Here is a 17908-nt window from a genome sequence, read left to right on the forward strand (position 1 = left end):
ACTTTTTTTGCTTAAAGCCTGCATCTCCCCGGCGAATTTTCCTAGAAATCGGTAGAGAGCTCCTTGGCGTTGAGGCCTGTGCCAGGATATTTTAACAATCTCAGCATAAGGAAAAGGTTCTTGCATTTTATTCATTTTTATTAAGTAATACACAAAGTGGTGTAACTAGATCGCTTTATTAACTCTAGATGCATTCACTGGTAGAGTAAGGAGCAACCAGAAATGGCCTGGGTGGACCTGTGGTTCCACTATTGCCTCCTCCCTCGGTGACAACTGACGGTCACGTTGTTAAACAACGGGCAGAATAAACCAAAACTGGTCTGTAACAGCCACACTCTTTAGCTCAAGGTTAACAGTCGAGTTTTCTTTGTTTTATCCTGTTAAGGCTAAAAGTATACGCCCTTTTGTACATACCCCACCCAATCGTGCAAATTTTGCCACTTTTTGCCATGGTACATCTTATGGGGGTGGGATTTTCATTGTTCTTTTTTTTCACCCCGCTGGTTTTGGCCGCTTAGATTAAAGAGGTGAGCTAGAGGTAGACATCTTGTATAGTGTGATGCAGGTTGGCTAGCAAATCATCAAAGTTCTGGGGGAGTGTTCGATGGCTGTCTCCTCCCTCGGGTCAATCACACCCACTCGGTCAAGGGGTTGGTGTGATCTGGCCTCTTCGTTCCTCGAAGTTTCGCATGGTAAAAGGAATCGTAAAGCACTCCTACACGTTTCGTTTGAAAAAATTTTAACCTAACATTAAGTGTTTGTGCTCGTGAACCTGACATCGGTGCTTAGTCGGGACAGTTTTCTAGAAGTGACACGGCAAAGTATTTTACTCGCTGTTTGCGATGTTAGATAAAGCACTCAACAAAAGAGCAAACTGTTTAATCTTTAAGAAGTATTTTTGGACCCTTTTAGACAAAGTTTGTGATGCCTACTTTTGCATTAACCACCACAGATATATCCACCTCTTTGCATGGAAGGCAGTCCTGCTTATTCCTCCAGATAAAATAAGTCGTACAAATAAAAAAGTACCAGATTTTTAGTTCTAAATGCCAATCTCATCTTTTAAAGTACTCTTCATGTCCAAATCACAGTCGTGTTCACGAAGATCAGCAAAGACCCGAGCGGTACGGCGTGTAGTACTCCGCCACCAGCTAACAGAGTGGATATGATTTTACGTAACTAACCTTTGGCTTGGACCATGGAACAACAAATAGTCATTTTTTCTATGCAGGTGGCGGCCAGGTTCATGGTCGTTTTAGTTCGCTTCCCTTACTTCATGATGCAACGCAAAATCGTCTTAAGTCGGATTCATTGAAGGCAGTAACGCCGTTGAACGGATGGCCATTTGTTGCCCATTACGGCGACGTTGGGAATTTTTCTATAATTTTGGATTTTATCCAGCTTAAAGTAGGCTGCAGTCGCTTTTTGCAGTCTTTTAGTGTCATCGGTAAAATTTTATTCTTGAAACGTGAACTCGTTATAAACCGGGGGGATCACATCACCTATGAACAGGCTACTTCGCGGTCTTTGAGCTGGCTTACCGAGGCTGCATTGTAGAGGCAGAATTTGCCATCCAACAGGCTGGCAGGCTCTCCGCATTCTCTAAGGAGAGTCAAAAGATGGGTTTGTTTCGATAGTTTCTTTCCACAATTTGTCAGTTAAATGGGATTCTGAATGCATTCATTATGTCAAAAGCATTCAAGCCTGGAATTTCAAGCTTGTGTCTGGTTGCATTTACGTCAATTTTTTCTAAGTGCTCTTCTGGCAACCACATTACTAAATATAAGGCTACTAAAAAATTAGGATGTAGGCAAATTTGCTAATTAAGTAAAACTTCCTGAAATGATTCAGTTGCCATGAATAAGCTCTGCACACTATTAAAATTCACAATGGCATGGAAGACAGCCCCATCAAAAGCGAATGCAACCACGGAGATGAACTTGCGCGTCTGCCTCACATCTTATTCCCGCAGTACTCAGTCCATGGTATAAGGGTATTTATCCTTAGGTTTTGAGGTAAACTTTATCCAGGGTATCAATTTTTTACTGCAATCTACAGCGGTGACAGGAATACAAAATCATTTAACATGCAATTATTTCCTGAACCTCACTGCTTAGATCAAAACATGGGCATTCAGGAACTTAAAAGCACATCTAGTATAATACAGTAATTTTCCTCGTAGGAATATACCATAGCAGTGTCTACAGTCATTAAAATAATTCCTTATCCTAATGCAGTCAACTACCTTCAAATTCACCAATCAACTCCGCAGTTGCTCTACGAACAAAACCACCAACAGGCAGTTTGGAGAGGAATAGCCTGCCACCGATATGTCCAAACCGTCGAACCCTTCCTCCTCGCGTCGGACATCCCACTCTGCCTTTCGCATACCACCCACAATGCTCCATGGTTCGCATGGTGAGTATCCGCTAAACTTAATTTTTTACTGAAAACAATTAAGTAGGCATTTAAGAACCGATTGCATTTTTGTGCATTATTGAAGGATCCTGAGCACTTTTTGAACAAGTAGACCTTCTTATGGTGAAAATATTCATTCTCTTTAATTTGGCCTGAACTTAAATTTTCGTTAGCACTCATTTGGACATCTACAATTAGGGGGCACTTGAATTCCTGTATCAGGTCCTCTACTACAACAACCTAAACAGGCTCTCTTTAAAATTTTTTAAAGACGCACATCTAATGGAAGGCAATCACAGGTTGCTGATAGTAGTTTCCCCTTGAACAAAAAGACCTACACCATGAAGTCGCTACAAACTCCAAAAATCGACTTCATTTCTTTCCCCCTTTTTACCTACTTTTGTTATGCTTCGCATTCGGGCGTGACTCCCAGCGAATTTGTTGGCCCACAACCCTGCATAGAGAAGCAACCCCATCATAGTGAATCACACTCTAAAGCAAAATAATCTGGGACTGCGCATTACTTCACCTTATCATCATCTAGTAGTTCAAGGCGTTTTTCCTCTGGGTAGATTCGTGTTAAGTGTTTTCTCATCCAATCTCTCCTTGCAGTAAATTTACTTTTAATGAAGAGAAATGAAATGTGATGACTCAGAGTCTAGAATGTTCTGCTTTTTCACATATTTAGCCCGTTTTAGAACAATTCTGCAATTTCTGGTGATTCACTTTGGTTCAAAATAGCTTTAGAGAAGCGACAAAATTTTCACTCTCCTGAAATGGTTGAATGCAGTTAACCTTGGGTTTGCACGCAACAGAAAGGAGCTAAGCAGGTGGTACTTGAGCGAAAACAAACGATAATTGGATAAATAATGCTGAGGAGGAGCATCTCTATGTAAACTGGCTACCTGAGGCACCGTTTTGAGCCAGTAGACAATTCTAAGAAAGTCTTTCAAGAACGTTAAATTTCCGCTTTTCTGCGTTCATTTCCACGTATAATTCGTTGTCACATGTATGTGACGCCCTGATTTTTTAATCTGCACCTCTTTAGTCTTTTTAGAAGCAGTATTAACACGGAGTAGTATGAAAACTGGTTCATTATTAGTATGCAGAAATGCTAGGATGCAAAACACCATTGTAGCGAAAGGCACAAATACGGCGGCGACTGAACACCTCGCGGGTATGTGTGCCCCAGTAAAACAAAGTTCGATTCGAGACATCGATACAGCTCAGAGCATTTGATAATTTCACATTTTTTTTTGATCAAAAACCCCTCATTGATCATCTTCAGTTGTTTAGAGGCCATCCATTTTGCTGCCTCTTCCGGTAAGCAAAATCTCTGCAGGATCATTAAATAAAATGTGGAACTGCGTCATGATAATGGTGTTTCGCCCTCTTGGCATTAATCTCCCATCCATAACTAGTTCCCATAAATTAGCACATTGGGAGTCTTTGATCATTAATGGGCAAAATCGTGATAATTTTCGATGGGATACAACCTGAACTGCCAATGAGGGGATTAGGGTGACCCAGCCAATGAATGACGCGCTTTGGATGCGTCACCACAGAAAGTCCATCCATTCGACAGCAGCTTCACACACAAACACACACACAGACAAGCGCAAACAGTAGGTACCTGCACGACTTCCACCGCGTCTCGGTTGCACGTCGCAGACATCCGTACGTTACTTTCGTTTGCCTTCTCCCCTCTTTTGCATGCTCCTCTCTGAGTTTTGCCGTCTCTCCCAGCATCTGACCTTATACTGACCTGCAATGTCGATACAAGGATGAAAAAATCGGTGGCTGAAACAGTCACACAGACACGCATACTTTTATGGCTTAATCAAACCGCTCCACAAATTCTACTGCTTTTGGGAGAAATCGTCCCTTTTGCAGCTGAGATTCTACTCACAATCCCATTCCACTTATTCATCTGGTTCCTCTTTTATCTATTTTTTCCATAAAAAATTGGTTTTACTGTGCCGTTATTCAGTTCCGCTCAGAACTTTTGAAATGGCATTTTTGCCGCCAAAGTAAAGTCTTCCTTTTTTCACTTGGTAGCAAAAGACTTTTTGCCCAAAAAGGGTCAAAGTTCCCATTCCCGGCTCTCGAATCCTCGAAGGCCACCACTCGAATTCCCGCATTAACTAATAAGTAGCAGGCACAACAGCGGGCGAAGTCGCCTCGACTTTAACCACTTTATCCCGGTGCATGATCATATCAAAAGGAGATTTGAACGGGGATATCAAGGTCTTGACTTATAAAAAGGTGCATTAATGGGAATGGAATACTTTTAGACCTCTATTTGCGAAAATTGGTGGTTTTGAGGTCCTTTTTTTTTTCAAAACAGCTCATTCTTTTCGTGTTGATTCAACGGAGGTAGCTTGATAAAGATATGAAGTAGTTATGTATAAGTTTACCGCAAAGCAATTACCAATTTATACTGTTAAAGATCACTTAAGTCAACGCATAAAAACATTTACTCTTTCATCATTCGGCAAAAAAAAGGGGTTTTCAGGATTTATATAGGCAATTGTGAACCGCCACCACTTCAAATTCATGAGTTACAGTCAGCATTCTTCCATTGTTGCTATTTGAGGTGAAATGCATTTTTGAAAGAACTCCTAGCCTCTTTAACTGGTCAAAAAACAAATTCATTTTTGTCACCGTTGCAGTCTTTTGTTGCTAGACTGTCACCTTAGCAGTTAGCATTTTGTCGGTAGAAAGGGATTCACTCGGAGTGTAGTGCTTGAAGTCTTCCTCGTTGTCGCAGTGGGAGAGTGTACTACTTACCACCGCGTAGACGGGCTGTGAGGACACCGACATGGTGGTCCGAAGGCCACGCCGCCGAGCGGAGGTGCAGCCTGTAGCGACCCGAATACCCGCCTGCGACTTTCAACTCACGCAGTCAGACAAACCATCAGGTCGCAGTGATAGCAAGACGAGTAGCAAAGTCTCCAATTGAAAACTCACCTATTCTGTTAATATGAGATGCCAAACTTTAAATTGGAGTGACTCGGCTACGATTTTCCGCCTAGTCTTAAACTGTTCCAAAAGGCCGTGATTAAAAATGACGCCGTTAGATTTCTAGTAACGAGTGTATTACACTTCGTAGGTAGTCGTATGCAATGGAAGACACTTTTGCGGAAAATTTGATTAGCATCTGACGCTGAGTTGCTTATTTTGGGGCATTTTGCCTCTTTTTTCTTTCGGTTGCGAACAATGCCACGATTACCAGTCGTTCCTCTTATAAGTTGCTTTCTTACTACACACGACTCGGCATCTCCAAGAGCAGGTTTACATTACTCCATGGTTCCTTTGTTTTTGGTTAGGTCCCAAATTCCGTCAGATTTCGTCGACTACTTGCTGATGTGAATTAGGGGAGCAAACGAAAATTTGAGACCAACTTTTTTAAAGACCCTCAAAGAACAGAAACCGAATGCAGTGGGTGTAATATCCCTCAGGATAATTTGCCATGTCTTTCCAACAAGACCAAGGCGTGGTGTGAAGTCCACTATTGTGGAAACTGTTCTGTCTCTAGGTGACAGGAAAAGGCCTAGCCCTATGCATCACCTTTTCTATTTCTCATATGAGCATACAATTGTCTATTTGGATTAAGAGGTGGCAATCATCACGAGAGGGTAGACTGGAGGTTGAGGTGAGGCATTGTTCACCTCCCGTCACAGTCTAATTTACCCTCGTGGGAATAAAACTTTTTTCTCTCTGCTAGAGAAAAAAGTTTTTTCTTATATGCCTTTGAGTGAGGTGATAGGTCCCACCCTGTGGGGCCCGACCTCTAGCAACGGAACAATGGAGTCCGTCCTCTGAACAGGAAGTTGGGCCACAGGGGAGTAGGAAGGGTAATGGACATTACTTAACTAAGAAGACGCATATTTCAGGAAAAGATACACCAACCAACCAGCCAAGGCTTTGAAATTGCGTTGAACCCAGTCCGTGAAGCGTACAAGCTCGTGTCACATCAGGTTTTTAATCCACAATCCATGGAGGTTCATGCGTAGTGGGAAATGGTAAAGATCATACTTACAGATCGACGCACTTCCTCCCTTTGTAAACAAACAAATGCCTAAAGAATCGCACATACCTTGCAAGTCTCCATGACTTATAGCACCTCTTTGCAGCACCCTGTATTCAAAAATCGCATTGGCTTCTCTCGGTCACTTAATCACTCGACAGGATGCAGTTTTTAGTTGCATAAAAAGAAATGTAGGAGTGTGAATTGGCTAAAAATTTTTGGATGTTCTGAAAACAGAAATGGTTTAACAAATCTCGCGCAATTTTAGGACGCAGATGGCATCCGTAGGTCGTGTCTGGTAAAACACGGTGTTTTTATGAATAAATTCGAAAAATCTTGCATGAAATAGCTTCGGTTGTGCGATCTTCAGACACCGCAATAGCTGTTAGCATTCGGCTACAGTGAAGTCAAATTATCGCGGCTCAAAGAGCATCCAATGCATTTCCAGCCTCACGGGGAGGGAGGCGTGACTGAGGATTTGGGGGGATCACGCTGTGGATTGCATGGGACTTAGCATGGCGGGCAAAATGCCAGGTCTCCAGAGGTGAGGGAGCTTATTTGACACCAAACCCAAACAGAATGACATTGCATGTCCTCCCCCACTGCCTAATCGCAGTGTCGGCATGTTTGAGAGATGACGGTGAATTGCTCCATAAGTCGACATGTATCAGTCATCGCATAAACAATCTCTCCTTGCAGCTACCATTTATGGTCGCCACGATGGAGGGCTTAGTCACCCTCACCGACTCTGGTCTAACGGCTCTGCACGGATGAGGTGTCTGAGATCTAACACGAGTTGCCTCCGAACTTTTAATTAGGCCTAGTAATACGTAAAATCAAGGTTGTAGTGTTTAAATAATAAGGAAAACTGAAAAGCTTGGGAAGCAAAAGGCAAATTTATGTTCGACACTGCCTGTCACTACTATTGTGCACTTTGACCAGCGTTTGACTGGTGCCTGTAAAGCAGCTTTGGCGTGGGAAGATTTGTTAATGCGACTGAAACGTCCTGGGCCAGGACAGCCTATTTCACTTCGGTATAGATATTCAGCCCGTGGTAGCGTTCCCTCGTAAATGATTGTGTTGGGTTACATTCACCATTCTCACGGAAAAGGCGCGTCGCATGTACAGTCTCGTCACACAATAGATTATGCGCATTGCCTTAGGCTGGCAATCACTAGGGCCAGAATCACCACCGACATACGTATGGACAGCTGGCAAATGTGCCACTGCAACTGAGAGCCCCATCTCAGGAGCAGATGGCAGGAGCAGACACCCACGCGGTGGGGTTAACATGACATTCTCCCTTAACTGCGCCCCTATTCATGTACCCACTGTCATTTCTTGCCCCCTACTTTGATTAACAGTGTCCATGTCCGACATTTGCACCGATTTTTTACCAGTAGCGGGGCGACCTGTTTACTGCCCAACGTGGCAGCCAACTCATGTCTTATGTAGTTAAGTGATGCGGTTTAATGTGAAAATTTCACCACGGGTTTGTATGAACTAGAGGTCTTCTTTGGTACTCCAGGATGTGGTTAAGTGTGTCGAGATAATACACTGGAAAGAGGTGTGATTTGCTTGATGAAAAGACGGTCTCTACTTCTATGAGATTTGAGGCATTTCGTGGGTTTCGTTTATGATTTATTTCCCACCCAGATCTCCCCTTGCCTTGAGCATCGTACTTAGGTCTTCCAGATGTAAAATATTGCTAGTAGTAGTCCTTGAAAACTGTTTCAAATCTTACATTTACCGCTTTATCAGTGAGTAATTTGAATGAACCATCTCTACGCTGTAACAGAACGAATTCGGTCATGGATCATGCATTGTGTCAAGTGATGCTTTTTCACTCGTACACATTATAGCTAGTCCGCAAAGTTCCGATTGCTATCACACCAACTAATTCCCAGTTCTTTGAGCTATCCTAAATGAAATCATTCGGTACTTAGAAGTCTTGTTTCCATCTCGTGGTCATCAATTGGCCAAATCCTTGTAGGGCACCCTTACACTTGACTTTTTTGGAATCATCATCCTCTTCTGTGTCGGTTCCACGATCAATTTCGCGCCTTACAGCATCGACACTACGTTTCCTAAATCCATGGCTTTAATAAAGCTTCCCACAAATGATATTTTGAAGCTCGCACATTTTCTCGTAATATCGGCGGAGTAAGGCAGCAGTAAATCAAAGAAAACTACAAACAAGTAAAAGGGATTTCAACTGTCTAAAGAGACAGAACCCTCCATCTTCTTCGGCTAGTCGGTATGTAACAAAGTGGACTCATCCGGCAGAACGAGGAGTAGCACAAATGCGGCATTGAGGCTAGGCAGGCGCTAAGCTGCGCCTACTACTGAAATCGGAGTCTTCAGTAGTTCGCACACCAAAAGAAATGAGTGGCTTGATTTCTTGCCGTGAAGAAGGGGTGCGAAACGCTAGGCATGTTTAAAAAAATATTAGCAAGATCAGTTTTCCTCTTTTTACCAAATATACCATATAACGCCCAATAAAAACGCTATCATGAGGCCATTATTCAACCTAGGCATAGGAACCTCAGCATACCGCGAGATTTTATTCGTCTGACACCTCGATTTTCTTGCTTAACCACAAGTCACAGATATATGACACTCATCCTTCCATCATACAAACATCGACAGTTTGTCGACTTGATAGAAGCCCTGCTGTGCCCCGTGCCTTTCCGCATCAAAAGCACCCACTCTCCTAGCAACTTTCTTCCTTTTTATCACAAAAAAAAATTAGTTTTGGAAGTGGCTGGTTGAAGCATCTGCGTACAATAATGAGGGAAATGTAATTATGTGACCACTTTGATCCGCTAGTAATGTGCCGACAGTGCACCCACGCCTTCTCCTCATTCACATTCAAGTCGGATTTCCCGTGATAGGTTAAAACGCTGGGGGCTGTTTGCTGCCCGCTCATTCTGTCACGCTTTTTGTATGGCACAAATTTTGTTTCAGAGACGTAATTTTTTTAGCCGTCAAGTTAAGTTTGCAGTCACGCGGAGCGAAATACTCTCCCAGGCAATTTGGCAGCGATTTTTCCATCATGCTACTCCCATTGGGATAGCTGGTACGGTGCTGCCGGATGAATCGTCAGTCAAATGTCAAAATTGTGGAGGATATTTAGCCTAATTGTTACTATGTTTATATGCAATCATCTGAGTACTTCGGTCTAAATTGTCCTGCCATTTGCTGCTTCAATCTGGGGCTTCAATTAGCCTTTTAATGTCAAACTCCAAAAATTGCAGGCGAGAGTGAAGAAAAAGCAATTGCGGCGCATTTAAACAATTATAGGAGTAAAAAACCTCCTAAAATCTGGCTTTAATTAATTAATTCTTTTTTGTTTCATTGAGCTGGCACGGGGTTTTCATTAAATGAAATCAAATTTGGACAATCTTGAAGTAGGTCTTTGTGATGCAGCTCACTCGCAATAACTCACTCCACTAAATAGGAAGTCCGTTGCCAAAAAATATCATTACCGATTCGTAATTAACGGAATTAGATACAAAATTTTATCAAAATGAACCACTGCATTACTAATAAACACGTCTCCTGCCAGCGTCACACATGCGTGACATATGTTCATTGTCAGTTTATAATGTTTGCTTGAGCAGCTAGATTGATTGATTCCACTTGCTCCAGTTTCTAGGCTGAATAGCTGTGGGGATGGATTTGTCTCTGAGACACTAAAAAACCACGATCCGCTAAAGTCAGAAGAGGGTGAGGAGTTGCACGCCTATGATTGGCTAACTCTTGTGTTGGATTTTAGAAGACGATGTTTTTTTCTGTTGGTAAAGTGTAAAATACGCAATTTAATTTAAAATCGCTTAAAATTTGTTCAATCATGTAATCAAATAGCTCAGAAGACCGTTTAATTATCTTATTTGCTAGTTCTGTCTATGATATTGTAAGGCATGTCAGTGTCGGTAGCGCCTTCCTTGCTGCCTCCCTCCCTCTAACTTGCTTCGATAACGTTTCAAGCGCATTAGATTATGAGCATCAAATCTGAAGATTTGGGTAAGACCAGGCTCTAAAAAAGCATGCGGTTACTCATCTCCAAGTCATGCAGGTTGTGTGGGGATACTAGAAGCGGTGTCTCGACTAAATTTCTCAGTAGCATTTTCCATCCAAGGTCTTTAAAACTATAGCCAGTGTCTAGAGGCGGGTTTTAGAATGTATTGTGGGTAGGGAAGTGCCATGACGTACCCTCCATTGCCTTATTGGTGACGTGTCTGAGCTACTAAGTAATCCCAACATTTCTGACAGTATCTGATAGTAGGAAAATACTTCCATCTTTAACCTCGAAGGCGTGAAGAGACCTCTTTCGACTTCTAAATGCTAAAAATTATGTTTACATTCATGCTAAATGCAGTTTTTTGCTTTAATTTAACAGGTAGCTTGGCTGACGACCACGTGGCAGTATAGATATGCTGCTTCGCCAGACTGACAGCAGTTGGCGCTGGTTGTCCCTCATTCACCACTTCAGCTGATACTCATATTCCCAGTAGTGTAAACATTCTTAGACCCGGAACCTTCCAACATCTGTTTTATTGTTTCAAACTCACCTAATCTGTTTACTGCCCTCAATTTTACTAATATGATCATTGGATGGAAGCACACAATTCACACGTTTGTGAAGTCGGGCACCGGTAAATAAATTGGGTCGTCACACATCTGGTAGCTAACGCATCAAAGTGTATTTTGATATAATTTGGGTATTCCAGTTGAAATCCAGTTCAAATTTGCTACTTCTAATAAGTTCTCACGTGAACTTATCTGGTGGTATACCTGAAAGCAATGGAGGCTTAACGAAATCTGCTAGCTTGAAATCTCCCGAATGCACGGATTCATTGATTTGCCCAGCGCAACAAAGGCTGATTAAGCTTTCAAAAGCGGAGGTTCTTCCTCAAATGCTGCCGGTTTTTTCAGTCTGGCGCGATGATTGTGCCGCGGAAAGAAAAAAGGAGTCCAGGTGAAGAGGAGAAAGAGGAGGAAACCGTTGTGTGATGACTAACTTTGACTTGCCAACAACCTAGTCAATAACATTTGTGTTGTCTGTGAGTCAGGCGGAGGGCAAGACAGGACTAAAAAAGCTTTAGTAGTTAATCTGAGAGGATTTGACTGAACTTTGCGGCAACGCGCGTGTACACCCTTAGAAAAACGCGTCAAAATGTCTGCTAGGGTGTAGCCTTGTGACTCAGAGTGCCTCACCAATCGCTAATTCACTAGGCTGGCAACCGACTGACGGTTAGTGGGTGGAGGGATGGCTGTTTTTTGAGGTGGATGGACTGCTAGATGGATGGATGAAGAAGGTTCAGCAACAAGAGAGAATGGTAGAAAGACAGATCTCAATTTTCCTCTACGTTGCTCATCACTGCTTCTGTGGCACTTCTGTGTTGATGGCATTCATTCACCAGATATCTACCTTGTCAACTGGAACCTCCTTAATACCCTTGGATAACAACACTTCTTCTGTAATCTGAACCTAACCGTTGGTAAGTCTCGAAACATCACTCCAAACCATAAGCTCTTTGAATTGTGTAGTTTTTTTGACCACGAGGAGAAGGGCTTTTTGAAGGAGAACCTGGCGGTGGCTCTTTATTTGTGAATGTCCTTATATAGTATGTTGGTTGGATCCAAGTATGTGAATTGTTTCTCTGTTACCTTTGTTGCTGAACTAGCTAAAGTAGGGCCGAGAAGTCGGGGAAAGCTTGACCACGTAGGTAAGAGATCTTTCTCAAAGTTTACACACGACGTATTGTTAATCTTGGAATCACCGCGGTTGATGACTAAGGCGAGGAGATTGATATACTCTACCTTCAACCTGGCTTCTCACGATCTGCATTTTGTGACAGATATTCTGCGGAATAGCCCATGGAAGCCTCGGTAACAGGTAACGATTCTAATCTATCATTGGTTTGGTTAAAACCAAAGTTTCTGAACCTCGGTGGCATAAAGTGGTCAGCTCCTTATTACCAAACTTAACTTTGCGGCTCAAATTCATCGCAGCGGTAGATTGTGTCGTGCTTTAGGTATAGCCAAGCGTAAGATATGGAAAAGAGACGAAAGTAATTCCATATCCCAAAAGCTCAGCCTGCTCTCCAGTATTACTGTGGTCATTGGAATTATTCGCAAACCAATGGCTCTTTCGCTCCCCCTTTTCCCTAATCCATGGGTACCCGAAGGAAATCAGTCATGTACCCTGAAGTTGTGCCCAACATAGCAACGCAACATAGCAACATACCCAATGCAACATAGCAAGGGAGTTCCAAGAACGGCTTTAATTTAAGTGGTAAAATATGAAGTTATAGGGTTAAGCAGGGAGTAATCGCAGAGCACCCGCTTTATGACAATAGATGATAAAATCAGCTCTTAAATCCTAGCCTCTACTGCACTCGAATTGGCACTTCTGTGAGGTGTCCAGAAATTTTTTAGTCTAAATTGGGAAGCAGGCATGGAAGTGAACTGCTCGTTTGTCACAAGTAGGCACGAGCCTTGATGCCAGTATAACCAAAGGCCAGGTATTTGGAATGCGCGCACATGCTCTCTCCAGCCAATCACAGCTAAGAGCGCGCCTGATTGGCTCACAAGGTTCGAGATGGCTGGCCGAAGAGGTGGTAAATGAGCGAGCGAGAAAGAGGCAACGCTGAGGAGGGTATCGTCGTGCATTTCTTTGTGGGATTTTTCTCCCTAAGATGGATTTTAAGACACCTCCGCCACCACCACCACCGCCACCAGTAAGGGGCGGGAGTGAGGGAAAGACTCGAAGCGGAATTTGTCCTGCCGTCCCTCCCAGGATTTGTTCACATCTCTCCAGTTCAATTGCGCCACCTACGAGTACACCCGACCAAAATTCACCCGTTTCTTACAGGAAGTTTAGATCTGCTGTAGATCCGGTACGCCTCTAAGTCCACTTTACTTTAATGGATTGGCAACAGCTTTGCTTAGACGATTGTACGTTGTCGAACTGGACATTTTTCCGCAAGTTCTTTGCGACTTTATGCACCATGTAACACCTTTAGCTGAGTAAATTTTACATTTTAAAGTTAACTATCGAGCTCTAAGTTTGTGTTGGCGAAATGTGTTGCAGTTGACCGTCCACAATTGCATCATTGTCGTGCATCCAGGTGCTTGAACTGTTTTCTCACACAGGGCAGTGTCTCTCTTTCTGTTGCGTTGTCAGTGAGTCACCTTCGTCATCACAGGCATCGTGAAATTTGATCCCTGAAACCCCCACCGATCTTGTTAACACGAAAGTGAATCAACCGGTCTGATTCTCCACGGATTTGAGAAGCAAGGTTAAGGAGTCCGGGTGGCAGGGCGTAAGGGGACTTCTTCCTCGGTTGATATGCATTTTAGTTGTCGAAAAATTTGAGAAAATCCCCTCTCGGTCGGCAAAACCATCTCCCTCTCTTCTTTTTTTGTCAAAAAAAAAGTAAAACAGTCTCGAATTGTCAAGTTGTGTTGCGCAAGATGCAAAGGTTTTTCATCACAGCAGACCAGACTCAAAAAGTTGGATGCATTGGGTGAGCGTGGGGAAGGCAAAACAGCAGGAGTGCTGTGGATGTAAATAAATCAAAATGTTTCAGCTTTTCCTTATTCTTATGACTAGTCTTAGCGGAGAAACCGAAATACGCCCCATACTGCGTGATTTATGAGGCAGAGCTTTATCCCTTTTTGTGGGCAAATTTAAGTCTACTTAGCGAGTTTTCCTTTCGTTTCGTAGAGGCACATATTTTCCTGAAAGTAGACTAAATTCTTAAGCAAAAATCTCTCTCAAACGAAGGCTTTAAAGTTATTTTTTTATATTTCATCCCAGGATTTGCGGATCATCCTTCCACTATGCAATTTGGAGGAGTAATTAGAACAAAAAACGGGAAAGAATTTAACAACCTGTTAAAAATTAAGGTCTTAACGATTAAAACAGAGTAGGATTAAGTTTATTCACTTGCTTGGAATTATACGAGTCCCTGACTGGCATCCGAAATGTGAATTTATGAAGGTTTTAGAGCCCTTTCAAAATGATTGTTTTCATGACTTTCACGGCTATTTTCTTTTCACTTTCTCCGACACGAAACAACTAGGGAGAAAAGACGAATTATTTTTTGGGTTTTCTTTGCCACACGGTTGTGCTTCTCAAGAGGCTGGACGAGGTGCTGCCTTCATGGCATCCATTTGTTCACCCAAGGTCATCGGTTGGGCCTCCACAACCTTGTATCCCCACTAATGAGGCTCATCTGTCGCATAAATTACCCTCCTCTGCAAAAATAACTGGGACTGATGTAACCGAAATCCCATTTTTTTTATCTCTTGAAGTACTTTGAACAGGTTGTTGATTTGCCAGTAAAGTGATGGATGAGTTTTCCTGTTTCTGCATTCGATCAAATAAAATGTCGGCTTATTTTAAAGGTGAAAAAAAATTCCCGGCTTAATTTGTTTCTTCACAGCATTTATTCTTTGCCCTTAAAGCCCAAGTAACTAGTGTAAAGCAATTGTCTTATACCTAGACTGACGCCCTTCTCCTTTTTCGGCGTTGTTTTGCGTGTTTTAAGGGTCTACCAGAAACCCTATCACTTTTCATCATTCGTAGGCTTTCAGACGTGTTTGCTCCTAAGTGTGGGTGTTTCAGTCACCACTGATCATGATAAAATTTGCGGCTCATTGAAGCATTCAAAGGTCAACCATTGAGACGCTGACCTGTTTAGCACACGAACGCTGTCCTAATAAGTGGCAACATTAAAATACGCTAAAAGCAAGAACTTTTTTCAACTGAATTTCCCATCACTTTTAGCCTACAGGTCTTGCGACAGAGAACCTCACGTCGACTCAGCACCAGACGATGTTCAGCTGCCTTGGAAAGGGGAATCCAGGTGTAGAAGGTGATTCCAGCAGCGCTGGTCGAAGGCACACCTTGGGCGGCTCCGCTTCAGTTACTGGAAGATCCAAAAACTTAGCTCAGAGTCCCTTTTCTCAGATCTCTCCTGCTAGGCATACTCAGGCAATGCCATCTCCTTGGGCTGCTCAAGGTGAACTTTTCCTCTTGCGTTTTCTAAGTAATTCTATTATCTCGAGGTCTGGGGATTTCCTAGACACCAGTAACATACTCGCCATGTCTTGAGAAGTTTTACATTCCTCTTTTTTTATTTTGAGCAGACAAACTTGCTTTTTGTAATTTTTAATCTAAAAATATTTTTGATAAGATCTAGTCAGAAATTTTTCCCAAGGCCGTATCAGTACGTTTCACATGGCGGTAGCAGTGGTAAAAACTGATTTATTTTGAAACGCAAAAGCGGAGACTTGGTCTTTGATTCCGGTCTACAAAATCGGCTCTATTTACAAAAAAGGTAAAAAATAAAGTGTCTCACGACTCCTTGAGCTCTTTACAGGAGGGGAAGCGGTTGATTGGGCAAACACGGAAGCAAACCTAAAAGGCCACAATTTTCAATCCTTTTGTGTGATTTGAAGGCTGCACCGCATTGTTTACTATGCTTGAAGCCTTTTCACACCTCATGCGTTCTTTATTTGTAAAAAGTATTAAACTTGTTCTTCTCGCGACTGGTGTCACACATGAGTGACGCCACCAGTTATTACCCTCCGTGTGAGAAAACAACTTATGACGTTGACACACTTGCTGTTGGCGGAAGATGTATCCCATTCCCCCAGTTTTGATACCTGAGATTCTTAAACATGTGTGATGCCTTCTCATGATCGGTCTCTAAGACTTCGATGCCCCGAATTGGAGCGCATCGGGATGAGGGGTTTTTTGGTCTAAGGCTTCTTACACGGACTGTAGCTGTTGTGGCTAGTCCTCCACTACGGTTAACAGTGAAGGTATTTCGAATGTGCCTTAGTTGAAAAGGCTTCCTTAACTTCGTAAACAGCCGTTTCATTCGACATCTATCCGAGAATTCGGCCTTGTCGAGTCAGGCTATACAATCTGCACAATCTACGGCAAAAGCGGTTTGAGGTAGTTATATAGTGTCACAAAAACCCAATGCAATCTCAACTTCTTTGAATTGGTTTCGCCTGCTTTGTTGTTGGACAGGGCCTACAACACACTCCTAGTCTTACCTAACTTCATCTGCAATCCCGTCTGCATCAGTTTTCAATATACTTCTCGAGATATCGTTGGCATAGAAACTGTGCATGAATTAAGTTAAAAACTGGATCTTTATAATATTTAAAGTAGTTGGAAGTTGACCATAATTTCTTTTTTTTTACTGGATTTCATATGGTATGAATAAAAACACAGCAGAAGAGAGAGAGAGGTAACTTACTTCCCTTCATTGCAAATATAAACACCGCGGTTGTTAAATTATAAACGATTTCAGTCTTTTTTCTACCACTTTTTTCCTCGTTTCCACCATGCATTTTCACAGGAATAAATTTTAACAATCCCAGCGAACAACGTTTTGGTTTTTTTTGTGAAAGAATTTGTGTTTATCAGGAGTTAAACAGACATCATTGTTACTCCTCCATTTGTCCCAGTCTTTAATATTCTTGTGCCAACAACAAGAAGTTCTTTACCATGCAAAAATTTGTCAATTTAAAAAAAAAAATTAAAGTGAATACTGAAAAAAAGCCTTTTAGGAAAACGGCACCAGTTTAACCGATTTGTGAGACATGTTGATTGGCGTACCTGAGCCCGATGCCGGAAAAGATGAGGCCTGGGTTTTCCGTGCTTATAGGGATGCCTGTCGGATGCATCAACTGAAGGGATTTTCTTAGTCCCAAGGACAACCACAGCAGTTAAGGCTGGCAGAAGTTGCATTGCTCGGTTCAGCGGTGGGAGTTGCGGTGTCACACCGCGGGTGAATGCGGTGGTCAATGCCTCGCCGAGAAGACTGACTTGTGAATCTAGTCCACCGTGTTCATTAACTTTCTATCAAAAAGTCACCACAAATCCTCGCCAATGTCGACCTTTGTGTTAGAAAACCAAAGAGACCAAACGGGCCGTGGGTAGGTATTACTGTTTCAAAAGACAGAATGTCTAAAATCTCCGAAAAATTTGGTTTTCGCCGCTAGCTCAACACACTTTTACTTAACGTCCTTGCACTTCGTCTCTGCATCCTTCTGTGTTACTTTTCCAAGTTCCTTTTCCAAATTTTTGAGCCCACTTTTTATCATATTTTAAAGTACCTTTCTAAAATAGTACCATTTCTTTCAATCTGGAAAACTGGTATGTTCTCTGCATTGGTTGGGCTAAGGCTACACAATCTGAGTAAAAGCGTTCACAGGCTTTCTCACCCTGACGCGTTTTTCGGTTGTGCCTTTTTTTCGGCTCACTGAGCCGTGATAAATGCCCTCCCTGACTGAAGAGCCGGAGTATTTTGTGGGTTCGAAAACGCCGCTATAGAAGGAGGGCAAATTGTGCTGCAGGAAACCTTGAAAGGTAAACGCTTTCACTGGATGGATGGAGTGCCCTTCCTCCCTCCCATCCTCCTCCTCCTC

At 42.6% G+C, this 17908-nt stretch overlaps 2 protein-coding genes across 2 annotated transcripts; one reads left to right on the top strand and one right to left on the bottom strand. All coding sequences in view use genetic code 11, as the record gives it.

Annotated features, from left to right (window-relative positions):
- Positions 1-604: 604 nt before the first annotated feature.
- On the top strand, positions 605-5380 carry EGR_06262 (hypothetical protein; the record flags this gene model as incomplete). Its single annotated transcript, XM_024495511.1, has 4 exons — positions 605-692; positions 1513-1623; positions 2273-2418; positions 5219-5380. 4 exons carry the CDS (start codon positions 605-607, stop codon positions 5378-5380), a joined length of 507 nt encoding a protein of 168 aa, XP_024350034.1.
- Positions 5381-6594: 1214 nt separating this feature from the next.
- Positions 6595-16828, bottom strand: EGR_06263 (hypothetical protein; the record flags this gene model as incomplete). The annotated part of the gene is made up of 9 exons (XM_024495512.1): positions 6595-6675; positions 8460-8535; positions 9937-10107; positions 13377-13479; positions 14711-14854; positions 15562-15637; positions 15741-15786; positions 16572-16677; positions 16735-16828. The coding sequence occupies 9 exons, from the start codon at positions 16826-16828 to the stop codon at positions 6595-6597; spliced, it is 897 nt and encodes a 298-aa protein (XP_024350035.1).
- Positions 16829-17908: the final 1080 nt, after the last annotated feature.

This window comes from Echinococcus granulosus (assembly GCF_000524195.1).
Source record: "Echinococcus granulosus chromosome Unknown EG_S00054, whole genome shotgun sequence".
In the NCBI taxonomy this organism is placed as follows: domain Eukaryota; kingdom Metazoa; phylum Platyhelminthes; class Cestoda; order Cyclophyllidea; family Taeniidae; genus Echinococcus; species Echinococcus granulosus.